The sequence below is a fragment of the Puma concolor genome, chromosome D1, assembly GCF_028749965.1.
Source record: "Puma concolor isolate L17-30 chromosome D1, mPumCon1.1.hap2, whole genome shotgun sequence".
NCBI lineage: Eukaryota > Metazoa > Chordata > Mammalia > Carnivora > Felidae > Puma > Puma concolor.
In genome coordinates, this window is record NC_141676.1 from 34370499 (window position 1) to 34388115 (window position 17617).

Consider the following 17617-nt stretch of genomic DNA (forward strand, 5'->3'; position numbering starts at 1 on the left):
AAAATTCCTAGATGATTGGTATTTGACAATGAACAAAACAAGTAGAAATTCCTATCCTGATGGTGAGGTATTAAATTGTAGTCAGAGTTAAGTTTTACAATAACCTTAGAACATGTACATTATCAATTCTATCATATAAAGAACTAAGTTTTACAGAGACTAACTTCCTCCAAGTCTATAATTCTCAAGATTTTTGAGCTCAGCTAACCTTTAAATTTTTTTAAAAAATTACTAGGATCTCAAGAACCTTTTTGCATGAATGTGTATGCATTGCTATTCACACATTATAAATTAAAATAAATTTAGAAAATATCTATCTATTAATTCATTTAAGATAATTTATCAAATTCATTACAAATTGATATAAACAGCACATTTTTAAAGGAAAATAGTGATAAGTTCCAAAAAATATAGTAAGAAGAATGACATTGTTTTACATGTTTGCAAATCCTTTGATGTCTGTCTTACTGGAATACAGCTACATTCTCACATCTGTTTCTGCATTAAATCTATTGCAGTACGGTGTTTTAGTTGAAGAGTAAGTAGAGAATCCGGCCTCACATAGATAAGTAGTTGAAACAAAGGATATTTTAATAGCACTTCAAATAATTGTTGATAGTTTTCATGGATATTACACCAAAGTTCTACCTGTGCCATTTCTTAAAGTTTAATTGCAACGTGGAGTCTTAAAGTATCAATAAACTTTTTATATGGATTTTACATTAAAATCCACAGGTCTATCTTGTGTTTTGAAGTCATATTTACCTATGCATAATTTTGTAACCTTAAATATGGGTCATCTGGGAAATATCTGTTTCTTCAATTATGCAGGTCTTCCAAATATTGTTATATTTTTACTATAGACTATGAAAAGCATAATTGTTAATATCACCATTGATTTTTATCAAGAAAAATCTGTAAGTACTGGGAAACTTTCAAGGTCAGTGGTAGATAAAATTATCTAAAATTTTGATTTTCACTTTAAAACCTGAACTTTATTAATGGCAACAAATATGTCAGTTATTTTTCTTAAAGTGACAAGCTAGTTTTGTCCATTTTCTAGAAGAGTGTCTCCTACATACGCCAGTCTGAATAATCATAGTTTATCTGGAAATCATTATATCACAATAAGAGCATTTTGTGTAGTTTGCAAATCCAACAATCATGCAAGTGGTTTACTCTGAGACGAGCATCACCACACTTTAGCATATAGGAGAAGTGCTTTATCACACTTTGCATTTTGTCACATGGAATACTGAAAAGACATTTATTCAAGGCGGGGGTTTAATAAATGTAATAATTATTGTTTCATCAAGGACATTCTGAATTTTCTTACTGGCATTTTCTAAAATGGTGCTTATACAAAGGAATACAGTCATTGCTGTTTTTGGTACCACTGCCTTCAGTTACGCAAAGCCACAAGAGCATTTTATCCACTATCGCTTTCGTATCATCTGTACTAATGTCATTATAGCATACATATATATATAGCATACATATATATAGAATATCTTAGTATTATTATGAAAACAATATCGGCCTTGTGGACTCTGAAGGACATACATGTTGAAAATCACTGCCCAGAACAAACGGCCGTTCAAACCTGGATTCAAATGTACATCTATCTCATTGTAAACCCTGAATTCTGAAGTACAGGACTGCACTGGTTTTACTCCCTTGCCTGTCCATCCCAGACCCCATGATTTGTCATTTTAACTGCTCTCTTGCCAATACCCTCCTCTCCACCGCCATTTTGTCCTTTTGCTATCTTGGTCTGAAAAATTCTGATCTGAATGAATCTACTCCAGCTTAGCTGTTAAGCATACCTAGAAAAAATTAAGTAACAGGATGGTCTTAGGAATGTGCAGTTTCAACCTCGTATAAGCCCTCTACATCTCTTCTTAAAGTTATTCTACATCTAGTCACAGAATATGGAGATGTCTGGTGCTATCTACATGAAAGGCAGGACTGGAAATGAATACACAGCAGATAACCAACCACTTTCATTTTCACCTGCCACTAGATGGAAGCAAAGACAGTAGCAAACAACACTTCTAAGGAAGAGGGTTCCCAAACATGCCTACATATTATAAACCCTTAAAATCCACTTCTGGACTATTTTAAATTAAGAAAAACTTTTTTTTGGCTTTTCACTATTCATGCTAAAAGTAGCTTATTTATATTGTCTTTTACAGTTCATAAAATGTTACTTTAGACACTACTTCTTTATTAAGGGTCCAGATTGATGATTGTGCCTTTTAGTAAAAGGCAGTAAGAATTTCAATCTAGGGTGTTTGCTTTTAAGTTAAAGTCCCTTGACATGACTCCAAAATACAAAATAAGATTTTATGTCTTTATTACTTCTCTTTGAAAAACTGAGATGTTTATGTTCAGAAAGGCGTCTCAGTGTTCTGAGAAAACATCAGTTCATCAGTAGAGCTAAGGGTCGATTTCATCGTAAACCAGAGCTCAGCATCTTGGGGCACATGCCCTGCATCTACATGAGACGCATGCTCAAACCTGCCCCTGAGGTAGGACTGAAGTGGCTTCTCCTATCATTGCTTTATCTCCCATAACTTCTTCCACTTGTAAGGCTAATCTGCAGCTGAAACTCCCATTTCTATTCCCCATGGCTAGTGCTCTCTGACATTCTTTCCTAATACTTGCTTTCAAGAAGGAAAGATGTGAAACACACATTTCCCCTAAAACAGTGGTTGTAAAATGGGTGATTTTGTTCTTCAGGGGACATTTTGCAATATCTGAAGACAATTTTAGGTTGTCCCAACTTGAGGAGTAGGAAGGTTGCTATTTGTATCTACTGGGTAGAAGCCAAGGATTCTACTCAATATTCTACAATGCACAGAACACCCCCACCATCCCTGCAAGTAGAACTATCTGGTCTAACATGTCCATAGTGCAGATGTTGAGGAACCCTGCTCTAAAGCATGGATTCAAATTTTAGTTTCAAAGGAAAAAAAAAAAAAAAAGGACACAGATCCAGGGCAATATTTTCTGCACCTTAAAATCCCTAGCTATAAATTCCTTTTGACAACTCTCTCATCATGTAGCTGACATTTCCTTCATGCACTGTATCTCCTACAAACTAGCTTTATTCCCTGTAGCAATTTGATTAACCAGTGTGGGCCCAATTTTTCCATCTATATAGTCAGAAGATGGCATTGCATGATTTCTAATGTCTCTTCCACTTCTAAATACATTATAATGTTTTTTAACATTTCGATACCAGTGATGCATTTACAAGTAAAAACAGAGAGAGACTTCACAATCTTTGCATAAAAAACACTGTTGCCCTTTTTATTCCGCTTGATTTCATCCAATAAGCACACTTTAAGTGCAATGATCAAAAACACTAACCTTAACGGTCACAGAACAAAACTTCCCAATGAGTTCCCATTTCAATCACAAACAAAATATATAAGAAAAAATGTGTAAATTTCAACCTTACTTTTCACCATATTCAAAACGACTTGCACAGGGGCCATATTTGTATTCATAGACAAAACGTGGGATGTAATCAGATGTAATAGCAATTACAAACGCATTGGTGATAACAGCCAATATACCAATTCCTTCAAGAATTCCATACCAGATACCTAGTAGGAGAAAGAGTAAAGATAGGAAATAAAACAAAAAAAAACATTAAAACCCTCTAATGAGTCTTCTTTGGAGAGAATGTTTTACTTATTTTGGGACCCCAGGTCTGTTCATTGTTCATTGTAGTTTGGAATCTACTGAATACTTTTCCACAGAGGGAAGGTAAACCTTACCTAGAGAGATCTGAAAATTAAAATATCATTAGGAATTGTTTAAGTACCTTTTTAAAGTAAAAGTGCAAAACTAGTTTTGCGTCAAGACCCAGGACTTTCCCAATCTGGTATAAAGACACACAAAAAAGCTTTTAAAATTGTATACAGTACCCATATAATATTGATTGTAGTCAAAAGTGATATTTGAAACAGGATTAAACATTGTTTTAAAAGTTTTGATAAAAAAAAAAAAGAAAAAAAGTCCTGGAAGGAAATACTCAAAAGTGCTAAAGGTAATTAGATAGGATGGCAACTGTCTCCAACCCTCATCCCTTTTCTTTGTTTTTCAAAATCTTTATGTTTCATTATATTGAGTTGTAATGAAAAAAATAAAAATAAAAAATACATGACATAAAAAATCATGAGACAAGAAATCAGAATCCATTAAAACATTTGAATACATCAAAATTTAACATATAGTTTTACAAAAGTAACAATATTCAGTGAAAAGAAAACAATCGCCAGAGAGAATATGTTTGCTTCACAAAAAACAAAGGGTTATTATACAGAATACACAAAAATGTCCAAAATTTTAATAAGGCAAACTACCCAAGAGAAAAATGGGCCAAGAATACCAATGAGTAATTGCTATGGAAATGAAAATAATCATCACTAGTTGAAAATTAGCATTTCAGAGAAACACCTTTAAAAATATAAGATTTTTTTTTAATCTATCAGATTGCAGGAGATTTGAGTCTCTTACCATCCACTGCTGTTGAGGGACTGTGGGAACAGAAACCCTTTTGAAAGTAATTGTTTGAAGTAGGACTTGTTACAGTATTTGTGGTGATTAATCTGATATCTTTTAAAATTAAAATGTGAATACATTTTAATCTGGTAGGCCTTATTTTGGGGATCTGTACAACAGAGTTACACTGTTCTTACGCATCTATGGATATGTCATAGACAATATATATAATATCTATGTCTGTGTCTATATTTATACCTATATTTATTCATAGTTATATTTATGAATGTTTATTCCCTGCTTGGGACAACTAAGTAAATGACTATACAACTTATCATACATCTATTATGAGTATTATTACACTATTAAAATGAATGACACCAATATGTTTTGAGCTAGAGAATATTCATGAAGAAAAAAAAATTCAGAATCCATAAGTGTACAATTTTTTGTATATTTGTACAAGCAAGAAAAACACTGACAGTGTAATGCCTAGCTGATATCACTCACGCCCTGAGGTAGAAGGGACAGGCAAAGAGGGAAGATGAATATTAACTATTTTTATACCTTTTGTTGTCTGGTTTGAGCAAGACAACCTACAACAGTTAACAAAGTAATAAATTTTGCATTGGAAAGTACAATAAACACTAATTAAGCCTGGAATGGGGTTTGATTTTTCTTTTTTGATTTATTTTCCAGATTTTCTTTAATGTGCTCATATTACTTTAATAATGAAACAATAAATATATTTAAATTAAATAATAGTAATAATTTTAGTTGTTTTAAAAATGGGAACTCAAGTTGAATAGCATTCTCTGCAGGTTAGTAGTATATTTGAAATAAACTTTGTTGGCTGTGGAGTATATCTACATATATATGTACATATATATAATTAACTATATGTATATATATATATATATTTATATAATTAACCAAAAAGATAACTTTGCAATATTAGCCAGAAAATTCCCGAAAAGGAGAAGGAAAAGTATGAATTTGCTTTTTCATATACTTAGAATTTCTATTACAAAATCACAGTTTATTAAAACAGTATGCCAAAAATAAGTAAGCAGATCAAAGGGACAAATGGAGATTCTAGAAATATACCTAAGTTTATATAGAATTTAGTATATAGAGATAATTCAAACAAGCTAGGAAAGATGAAGTATTTGATAAATGGTTTTGGGAAAATTTGCTACTCTTTAGGAAAAAAAAAAGCTGGATACCAATTTCAACCCCTTTATTAACAAATTCCAATTATATCAACAATTTAAATAAAACCATAAAGGGCTAACAGATAACCAAATAACATACACATATCTAAAATACATGGTGAAAAAAAATGCATGGTGAAAAATTGGGAGTTCTAAAGGACTTTCTAAGAATGCCAGAAATAATAACTATAAGAGAGATATATCAATGTGATAATATACACACTTTAAAAACTTATTCATGATAGAGTGAAAAGTTAAAAAGCAGCATTTGAAAATGTTTGCAACCTATATATCAAAGGTTAATATTGTGAACATGGAGATAAAGATTACCAAATCAAATATAATAGACAAACTTCATACACAGTTAGTAAAGAAGAAATACAAATGTATTTAATCTCATAGTTATAAAAATGTGGGGAAACATAACAAGATCACATGGTTTGCTTCCTCAGATTTGTGAGGATGAACAACAGTAAAAAAAAAAAGAACCATTCTTATACCTGGCAGGAGTATCAATTGTCACAGTATTTCTAGAGAACATGTTGAGAAATTATTAAAATTTTAAATGGATGGAGGGCATTATGCTAAATGTCAAAAAAAATTAATGTATACGCTCTTTGACATAGGATTTCCACTCTAGAAATGTATCTTGAGGAAATAATCAGCCAAAGTATGTATGAAGATGTATGTTCACCTCAGTGTTGTTTATAATAGGAAAAACTGAAGCAATCTAAACATCTCTATTTAAGGGAATGAGTTTTTAGAAATGTCACACAACATGTAATAGAAATTGGTGCAGGAATTATAAAAAATGAAGCAAAGCAATTTTTATTAACATGGAAATGTGTATATGAGATCATTTTTAGTTACAAACAAGTTCATGAAATAGCATATTTAGTATAAACATACTCCCAAGTAAGTTAGTGTTCATTTCATTATTTTGTTAACCAAAATTGTTCAGTTTTTGTTATAGTTGGAAGGGAACCCCAACAATAGAAACCCACATGGTGCTAAGCTCAAGGCACCTGATGGCCTTAGCAATGCAAGAACCATTTAATTCCTGAATCTTACCTATGTCAGTGGCTCGAGCCGGCAGAGGCCTCCGCCACTGGGTGACAAATTTGTAGGCATCCAGCCTGATCTCAATGATATTGTTTAATAAGGCCAAAAGAGGGGCCAGAGGAAAAGCCGCAACAAAGATGGTGGTAAAACCAAACTGCAAAACTGTAAAGGGAGAGCATTACAAAATTAGTAATACAAACAATATCATTTCTTGAGTGCTTTCCTTGTGCCATATTAGGTACTTTACATAAATTGCCTTTCACCCTTTCAATATCCCTACAAGGTAAATATGCTCATCATATTTTGCGGCTAAGAAAATTATAGCTCATACATGTTAAGTAAGCTTGCAAAACGGTAGATAGCTAAAAATCCTAAAACCTGCACTTAAACTCTGATCTCAATGGATTGAAAGTTTATGTGCTTTCCACCCCCAGGCCATGCAGCGTGAAGAAAGAGTGAATAAAAAAAAAAAAAAAAGTCAAAGAGGAGGGCTTGAAGAAAAATGCTTAGCTCTAGAAGGGACCCAAGAGACCTAATCTTGTCTTTTTTTTTTTTTTAATAGATGAGAAAAAGTAAAGTCCAGAGCAAAAGTAAATGTCAAGATAATACACAAAGATTTTAACAGCTGGAGTGGGAATCCTTATTTTCTTAATATAAATAAGTGGGTTTCTCAATCGAACTCATACCAGGTCTGTGCAAAGGTTTATTGTACGAAATAATTATTGCTTTATCCTGGCAGGATGGTATGTTATTGACACAGGAATGGATTCTGCTTTATTTCGTTCCTTTTAAATACCTGCACTAAAGCTAGGTATTCTACTATGAGAAAACTCTTCATTTGGGTCAAATGTTACAGCTAACAGAGGACAGAATCTGTGAGCCTTCCAAGGACAATGTTTTAATCTCTTCTCTAGTTATGTTGAGATAAAGGTACAGATGTATTTTAGAATGCCTGGGGTTGGAAAGGACAGAGATGGTTTTCTCTCTCTACTTTTGTGAAGTAACAAAAGGGTATCAAGAAAGCCAAAGAGCTGTGTAGAAGTTTCTTTCCTTACCCATTTCTAAATACTCATCCATAAGTCCATGAATATTCATGGGCTGCAGATTCCAATCATTTTCCCACTGAGGTATGGAAGCATCTTGTACTCCTCGCTTGATTTTATGTCGTGACCACCAGTTCTGGATCAACCTATATCACAGAACAGACAAAGGGCTTTTGAGCTCTTAGGTAAGTATGTAGTAAACAATTTGTAGTGCATTAAGAAAAGACAAATATCACTACTCTGGGAGTACACTACGCATTTCTGGGAATTAGAGTTATTTGCACGGTCTCAACTTCCAAGTTTAAGATGAGAGAATAGGTCTCAGCCTTCCTAGATCTTCTAAATGTCTACATATGTATCCGGGATTTAATTCCTCCCATTACACTTAGGTGCTTCCTGATACTTATTAGATAAATACCCATTTCTGATTCCTTCCTCCACTCCAACCTATATAAATACTTAAACTTCTATGTTGCCTATTTGATTGGATCTGAGCTCTTCATTGCTCATAACCCAAAATCAGCTGACCTGTGCTCTCGAAACACAAGTAAAGTCATGTTTCACATTGAATAACTGAGTCCTAGTTAAGGTTTCAAGAGATATAGGTTCTAGTCCCTATCCTGCAATGTATCAGTAAGTCTATTCACCTCTGAGTTTATGAATGTGAAGGGTTTGAGTATTAACAATTACATTCTGTTAATATAGTGAACGATAATTTACAGGCAATGGATCTGTGTCTCAGTCCATTTAAAAGACTTGGAAAGGAATTAACAACAGTATTTCCCTAGCGTAGGGGCAATCTTGAAATTACATGGCACAGAAATATCCCAGTATGCATATAGCGGGGACATCTGGGCAATTAATTATTTCAAGGGTTATATGACAATTACCTCTAGAATGAAGGGAATCCTACAGGATTCAGTGAATAGTACCTCAACTCTCACATATAATTAATTACATATCTATACTCAGTGGGTGTTGAAAAAATAACCATTGATCCAAAAATCAGGTAGTTCTTCAGTGTATGTCCCATGGAAGTTGCCTCTGAGACCTCATGAAGATGGAAAAGGGGCTGGGTGTTGGGATTGAGGCAGGCCTGGTTGGTTCAGTTTTATTTTCTTCTGTCTGCTTAAGATTTTACTTTAAAAAAGAGAACCATGTTATAAAATTTTCAAAATTACTGTTCAGTGACTGGTTCACTCCTGCTGGATTTGAAAGAACACCAACAGAATGCCCCTTACCATTGTACATTTGGGATTTGATATACAGAATCCAGGCTGACCACTTGGGCAAAGCCATCATGAAAATGTGCTATCCAAAGTGTGTGATATGTACAGAAGTACACAGAAAATGATAACAATAGCCATTCTAAATAAGATAATGACTACTATACCATCTTGATGGTGCTTATGAAGCTATTTATTTCACAGCACATCAGATCTTGTGGTAGGCACTTGCTACCTAATCTCCTCAGCTATTTTCAAATGACATTCCCAAACCCTACGTCTCAAAGAGATGAATCAAGGATAGGAAGGGATATGAATGATGGGGTGGGCTACCCAATCTTCTATCCCTACATCCCTATGCTCTCTTCATTTACAAGAGATTCATTTTCATCCCTTTGGAATATTGAGGATCTCTTCACAAAAAGGCTCAGTTGTTTATTGATTAAGGTTAAAGACCACTGGGTATCTCATGCAATCTCCACAAATCCCTTATTTTATAAAAAAAAATAATGTCAGAGAGAGGTAAGGTAAAGTAAATTATAAGCATCTTTAGCAAGAGGCAGAGAAAGTATTTGAACCAGGTCTCAGACATTTCATAGTCCATGCTCTAACTGCCTAATATGTAACATAATGTCTCATGGCAGATTTCAGGGTTGATATCACTTCTCCAGTCCTAAGGTCTCTGCTCTGAAATGTCCTAATACCATTTGTAAGCCAACAAGGAGAAAGAATGATGGGATAATTTGATGACTAAACCTAAGCTATGTATATCATCAGTTATTATCAATCCTTCTATTGTCAAGAAATTCCTCAAAATAGTCATGTTTTTAACCTTGATTAGGCCTTACAGCTTCCATATGACATTGTTTTACATACACTGTATTCTAGTGTATTTGGAAGAGTAATACTATTTTATATGCTATAAAAGTAGGCATTCAACATGTCAGCATTTCACAGATAGTTAAACCCTATCTAAAGAGACAAAACAGAATACTATATACTATATACTATATATATATATATATATAGTTGTTTTCACAATCAATCCTATTCTTTTTTAAAAAAAAAATTTTAACGTTTTTATTTATTTTTGAGACAGAGAGAGACAGAGCATGAATGGGGGGGGGGGGCAGAGAGAGAGAGGGAGACACAGAATCTGAAACAGGCTCCAAGCTCTGAGCTGTCAGCACAGAGCCCGACGCGGGGCTCGAACTCATGGACCGTGAGATCATGACCTGAGCCGAAGTCGGAGGCTTAACCAACCAAGCCACCCAGGCACCCCCAATCAATCCTATTCTAATGACTTTTTTTTTTTTTTGGTGTAATAAAGAGTACAAGTCCTCCCTATCCAAAATTGTATCTTTGTTTTATTGTTTCTTGATTGAAGAGCATGAACAGAGGTTCTCTTTGTTAAACAACATCTGCCTTGGTCTTTTGGTAGCCAGAAGAAACCAGAAAGTTATTTTTATCCTTAAGAACCTGTACTGTCAATAGTGCTTTAAAAATAGCAAAAAGCATCTTAATATGTTGAACAGAGTACTGGGTACTTGACATGCACTATTTCCTTTACTCCTTACCAGTGTTCTCAAGGCACATACAGCCATTGATACCCTCTTGAGATGTGAAAACTGAGGCTCAGAAAAGTTAACTAACTCACACATGGTCACACATTTGGCGAGCAGCAGGGAGGGAACTGAACCTTCATCTGTCTGGTTACCCGGCCCCAATAAGGCAAGTTTAAATAAGGCAAGTTTAAAAAATAAAGTGCTCACGGGTATCCTAGTTCCATGAAGTTGTTCCATATTTGCTTCAAAAACATGATCACTCCCATCTGGAGGCAGAGGTCTATCAAACAGCCACTGGGATGACACTGAAACAGAACAACAACTATGATTTTGCTCTTCTCAGTTGGTTACACATCCCCACCCTCAAACTGTACAGCAAATTCTAAAACCAGGCAGCACTATCTCAGTGCATAAAGAAAATAAAAACAAGGAAGACAGAACATGTATAAGGCACCTGATAGGGATGTTTTCAGTAATTAGAGAAGAATAGTGATCAAAGTTGTAACAGCAATAACAAGAAGTCAAACTTTTTTTTTTTTTAATTTTTTTTTTCAACGTTTATTTATTTTTGGGACAGAGAGAGACAGAGCATGAACGGGGGAGGGGCAGAGAGAGAGGGAGACACAGAATCAGAAACAGGCTCCAGGCTCTGAGCCATCAGCCCAGAGCCTGACGCGGGGCTTGAACTCACAGACCGCAAGATCATGACCTGACTGAAGTCGGACGCTTAACCGACTGCGCCACCCAGGTGCCCCAAGAAGTCAAACTTTTAATGAGCACTTACTATCTGCCAAGGTCTGTATTAGGCATGATCCTATTTAATGATTGCTATGAATACTATATATCTATTAACAATCAGGAGATAGAAAAATGTGTAAGTTAGAATAAACTTTCTGTCTTACAATAATTTTAAATGTAGAAAATTTGCAAAGATAGTACAGAGAATGCCCGTACGCACTTCAGTCCTCCATTGCCCCTTATATATCACCAGGGTATATTTGTCAAAGCTGAGAAACCAACATTCTCTGATGTTTTCATGTGTTTAACCTGGGCTTATGTGTTTTGAGGATGGAAGGAGATCACAAACATAAAGTACCATTTTCATCACATTCTATCAGAAGCTATATGCTCTCCACACAACATCACTAGTGACATTAATCTTCATCACTTGGTTGATACAGTGTTTGCCAGGTATTTCTACTGTAAAGTTACTCATTTTGCCCTTTCCCTATTCTTTTCTGAAGTGAGTCATTCAGTCTAGCCCACTCTCAAGGTTGGTAGCAGTTGCTCTATATCCTGAAGAGGGAATATCTACCTCGAATGTATTTTTTAGTGATAAAAGCATGCCACAGAATGGCTTGTCAGTATGACCCAGTTTTGCCTTCTCTGCGGCTCTCTGCTTTTTCAGATATGCAATAAAGGGTAGCATTAGAAACCCCCACAAACAAAAATGTGATTGCAATGAACATTGCAACTAATGTGTTTTGCTTGAAAACTTTGCACTGTAGAAGACACTTGGGTAGGAAAGCGTGGGTCTGTTTCTTTAGAAATGGGTTCCTGTCCTGCTCATAAGAACAATAGTCACTATAGCTTTGATCCACAGTTTCTATTTCTATCAAATTGGTACCAGTGGGACTTCAAAGGGAACAGATAATTAGGACACGAAGAGCCTGGTTTTCTGGTTCCAGCCCAGTAATTTAAAACTCCCTAAACTGAGCCAGAGAGAGGGCTTGCCAGTGGTAATTTTTACTGTGTGGAGAAGTCTCAATTCTCCCATGTAAGCCTGCCCTTTCTTTCTAGGATTAATTTAGGACCCCCTAGTTCTCCTGCATATATATGATAAATGGGTTCCGTACAACGTCTGAAACAGAATAATTACTAAGCTACAGAGGCAGGCATAGACCCCAGTTGCAAGTGGAAACTATTTTTTTTTTAATAGACTCAAAGATGTAAATTAACTTGTACAAGGTCATATAGTGTAGACTGTTGGTAATGGAACTGAATGCCTTGGTCTGTTGCACACTAATCCTCTACTCTTGTACATAACATTAAAGATGAATTCTATTTACCAAGTGTGTTTGTTGCCTTGAATACCAGAGCATATTATTATGTGGAAAGGGAAAACAAAGACCATTATAGAACCATGTGATTGGCTCACTCTCCACAGTCATAGGCCAAAGTGGCCTGGATGACAGGCCATTTTTAATTTTGTTAAAATTGAGCCTTTATGACTTTGTGGTTTATAGGGCAGAAATAATTTTTGTGGGTCTGCCCTTCTCATATAATGGTTCCCTCTGGAGAAATATAGTCCTTCAACTCTAAAATTCAATTGGTAAGAGAGCCTATACTTTGAATGAGTAAAAGAAATAAATGAACATGCAGGAGACCCAGGCTTTCATTCCCTTTGCACCTCCCTCCCCCCAAAAAATCATATGACTGTGGACAGCCCAGAGCTGGGGGCCTTAACATATGTTTCTCATTTGCTCCTCCTGAGAACCTCATAAGATGGGTGTTGGAGGGGCGCCTGGGTGGCGCAGTCGGTTAAGCGTCCGACTTCAGCCAGGTCACGATCTCGCGGTCCGTGAGTTCAAGCCCCGCGTCAGGCTCTGGGCTGATGGCTCGGAGCCTGGAGCCTGTTTCAGATTCTGTGTCTCCCTCTCTCTCTGCCCCTCCCCCGTTCATGCTCTGTCTCTCTCTGTCCCAAAAATAAAATAAAAACGTTGAAAAAAAGATGGGTGTTGGTATCTTCAGTTTGTAGATGATAAAGCTAGGTGACAGACAGGACTATCAGATTCTGATACCCGTGTTCCTTTCACATGAAGTATGTTTACTCTAAATCCAATTTACATGTGTGAGTCAGCAATCATTCAGCCATCTCTTATCCAAATCAATTGCCTTTATGTTTTCGACTGTGCCTCTGTGTTATCCCAATGGTGGCTGGAAAGCACAATGTTCAAAGCGCAGACTCTGATGCTAGGTTGGTTGAATCAAACTGATGACTTCATCAATTTGGAAGTAGGTTTCTATAATTGTAGGCAAATTACAGAACTTGTATCAATTTCTATTTCCTTTTCTGTAAGATGAGTATAATAATAGAATTTATGCATTAATATATCTAGAACAGTTAGGGACAATTGCTGGAATGTGCTGGCATATAGCAAGCACTCATTAAATATTAGCCATTATTAACATTTTATATAGATTTACATAACATGATTTAAATTTTTTTTAAACGTTTATTTATTTTTGAGACAGAGAGAGACAGAGCATGAACAGGGGAGGGTCAGAGAGAGAGGGAGACACAGAATCTGAAACAGGTTCCAGGCTCTGAGCTGTCAGCACAGAGCCCGACGCGGGGCTCGAACTCACGGACTGCGAGATCATGACCTGAGCCGAAGTCGGACGCTTAACCAACTGAGCCACCCAGGCGCCCCAGATTTACATAACATGTTTATGTGAGATATTATACAGCATAGTATGAAGAAAGGTTAGTATAGCCAATTCATAAATGTTTTAAATAAAACCGAGGTACTTTTCTTTGTTTATAATAGCTACCACTATTTGTACATGCATGATCCAGTTTTATCCTCCTATCACCAATACTACTGAGATAGTTATTCTTATCACCATTTACAAAAGAAAAACCTGAGACTTAGAGATACTAAAATCATGCATTTGGGTGGGACTGAATTAGAATGTAGATCGTCAGACTCCAAAGACAAAATACTTGTTATATAACATGGCTATATTCTTTTCTTCAAAACTATTAACATCATCAAGAAAGGAAAAGGGCGTCTTCATTTGTATACCCCATATTACCCAGTAGGGTGCTGGAATAGAGTATGTGTCAATAAATGCTTGTGGTATGATTGAATTCAGAGAGTCAATTTTTATCTTCCATTAAGTAGATTTATGTGTACAGTTCTAGAATTTCTAGGGTCTATTACAAATTCACATTTTTCATTTCACTGATTTTTTTTCAAAATAAATAATAATTTGTTGGAAAATACGGCCATCCATATATATTGTGGAAAATGTCTACAATGGTTATGAAACATTTTTCTTGACACCAGTATTGGCATTGTTTCTCTGGGATTCCCAAAGAAGAACCATGACTTCCAATAATTTTACATTTAAGAGTAAAAGTATCCAATTGAACAAAATTATTGGTGACAGCAGTTCCTAAAATGGCATCAATATGCAGATCTACCTGCCTGTACCACTCGGTTCCCCACACTGCCCTTTGCTAAATCCAGTTGATCACTCCTGGTAAAAAGTAAGCCTTGGGTCCCAAACTGGGTAGATGAAAGCCTCTTAGCAGATAATCTGGGCTATGAGTGAAAACTGCAAGTTTGATTTGGGGACTTCCTGAAGGCCTGGAGTTATGGAAAGCCTTCATCTGTCTTCGCCTGAGAGGATAATACCCAGGTGGCTGTGGAGACAGAGCATTGATAACTATCAGCTACAATCAGAGTGCCTTCCAAAGACCAGGGCTTGTGCTAAGTGTGTTATGCAAATTGCCTCTTATCCATAAACAACTTTGCAACCTAAGTATTACTACTGCCAGTTTACAGATGAGGAGACAGATATTCAGAGGGATTAAATTAAGGGCAAAGAATTAATAAGTAGCAAGGTTAGCATTTGAACCAGTTTTCTTTTTTTTTTTTTTAAATTTTTTTTTCAACGTTTTTTATTTATTTTTGGGACAGAGAGAGACAGAGCATGAACGGGGGAGGGGCAGAGAGAGAGGGAGACACAGAATCGGAAACAGGCTCCAGGCTCCGAGCCATCAGCCCAGAGCCCGACGCGGGGCTCGAACTCACGGACCGCGAGATCGTGACCTGGCTGAAGTCGGACGCTTAACCGACTGCGCCACCCAGGCGCCCCTGAACCAGTTTTCTATGATGTAAAGCATGTTGTTCTCAGGAAGTTTTAGGTTTTCTCCATATATTCCAATCAACTAGAAGGCTCTAGGGAGACAATATCAATGACAACTCCCCTGAGTTTTGGAGAAATTTTTATATAGAGACTGAAAGTATCTGTTTTCTCAGGGAATCCTTTGTTAGCCTCTCTGTAAATTATGACCTCCTACTAATACTACCATATATTAAATTGGATTTTATATTAGAATAATTAAAACAATTTTGAACTAGAGAAGCAATAAACCATATGACCAATGAGACAGAACAGAGCTCAGAAATAGACATGATTTCAAGATGGAGAATATAATAAGTCCTGAAATCTTATTTTGCTGAGTGATGAAAAAATGTATTATTACTTAAAAATGTGACTGCTCACTGGGGTGGGGGGAAATCTTGATTATTCTTTACACAGAAATAAACTTCCAATGCAACAAAGATGTTAATATTTTAAAAAACAACATTAGTGAAAAGTACAAGTGTGAGGCTTTTTCTTTTTTAATTTCCAGAATGAAAAACACATTATTTGGCATGATATAAATGCCCAAAGTCATTAACAGCAATGATATTTTAGTTGAAAAATGTTCTACAGTTTTTAAAAAAATGCATCAAAACAAAATTAAGATATACAAGAAAATGAGAAACATATCTTCAGCAAATTTGAAAGATGAGAGCATATTAGTCTATAAATTATTAGGACAGAGAAAAATAGTCTAATGGAAATGAGCAAGAATAGCGCATACACACAGAAATATAAACTATCCAACAAACGTATTAAAAATCTTCTCCACTTTACTCGTAATTAAAGGAGCTGAAATCAAAAGGAGATATCTTTTAGATGTTATATTGGTAAAAATTAAAATGTTTCTGTTGGCAAAAGTCTGAGGAAGCAGGCTCATACGCTATAGGGACTGGCATTTTGGAAGACAATTTGTCAGTCTCAGTGACAATATATAGAGTGTTTAACCCTGTGATCTAGCAATACTAGACCTTTTGTTTCTATAACATACATATTATAAATCAACACAAAACTATGAGACTTAGAAGACACACATCTATATAATTATAGATTGGTGTTTCAAGTAAGATTTCTTTTGGATGAAGTTTCCCTGCTTGAAAGGAAACCGAACATATTTAAAAGTTCAAAAACCCATGGAATAGATTATAATAATTCCCCCAAAGTGAAAAATTCCTGGAGCTAAATTTCTGGGCTTTGTGAATGAAGAAATGGATTTGACAGAAAATTAAAGAGCTGAGGTCAGGATTTTAGGGCTTAAACTTTAAGTTCACACCCTTCTTTTGGGAAGATGTAGTTCCTTCATTTCTGAACCCTTAAGAACTCTCTACCAGTAACGCATCTTCAGCATGTCTGAAATTCCGTGTACCCAAATTCTCTGTGTCTCTCTTCCCACCCACTCCCCTTCTATGATCATTGATCCATATCCACACCCAGGCCCACACCCACCCTTACAAGGTTACTTACTTCCTCCAGTCTCCACCGGTTAAAAAGTTTATTGTAATTTCCTGGGTGGCCTACAAATCTGTAAAAAGGCATTTTAATTCATTAGCATTTATGTGGGGTTGACTGAAGAACATCTAATGCATCACAACAAGTGCATGTGTAGGTAGACATCAAGGTTCACTGGGGCATCTTGTCCCTGAACTGCTGACTTAGACCATGCTTACACATCAAAGTACCTGACTTAAAAAGGAAAAAAACGTGGTGTGTGAATGCCATGCCAGTGGGGTGAGAAAGTACAGACAAACCAGCCAAAGGAAATTTTCCACTTTCACCTGTAGATCTTTAATGTTCTGTGCACCTAGCTAATGAACATTAATGTAATGTGCTGAGTTGTTTAGTTTAAAATGGTTCTAGCTTCAGTACCTCTGGAGTGTTGAGCATAGTTTAATACGCTTCTTTTTCATATTGTGCAGCAAAGACAGGGGAAAAAAATGTCATCGTAATAGGTAGAAGTTTCCACACTAAGGAACTATAACCTAGGGTTATACAAAAATTATTTTCATATTTAACAAAACCATCACTGATGATTGGATAGTCATCATTCAACCCAA

General features: G+C 35.7%; 1 protein-coding gene across 4 annotated transcripts in view; it reads right to left on the reverse strand.

Moving 5' to 3' along the window:
- Nucleotides 1-17617, reverse strand: part of ANO3 (anoctamin 3) — a 440478-nt gene that overhangs the window by 13172 nt on the left and 409689 nt on the right. For all 4 annotated transcript variants that reach the window (XM_086677790.1, XM_025927974.2, XM_086677791.1 and 1 more), the window contains 5 exons: nucleotides 17028-17085; nucleotides 10833-10930; nucleotides 7847-7980; nucleotides 6801-6953; nucleotides 3467-3614 (listed from right to left, as the gene is read on the reverse strand). In XM_086677790.1, coding sequence (XP_086533916.1) covers nucleotides 3467-3614; nucleotides 6801-6953; nucleotides 7847-7980; nucleotides 10833-10930; nucleotides 17028-17085 — 591 coding nt within the window. The remainder of the gene's footprint in view (nucleotides 1-3466; nucleotides 3615-6800; nucleotides 6954-7846; nucleotides 7981-10832; nucleotides 10931-17027; nucleotides 17086-17617) is intronic.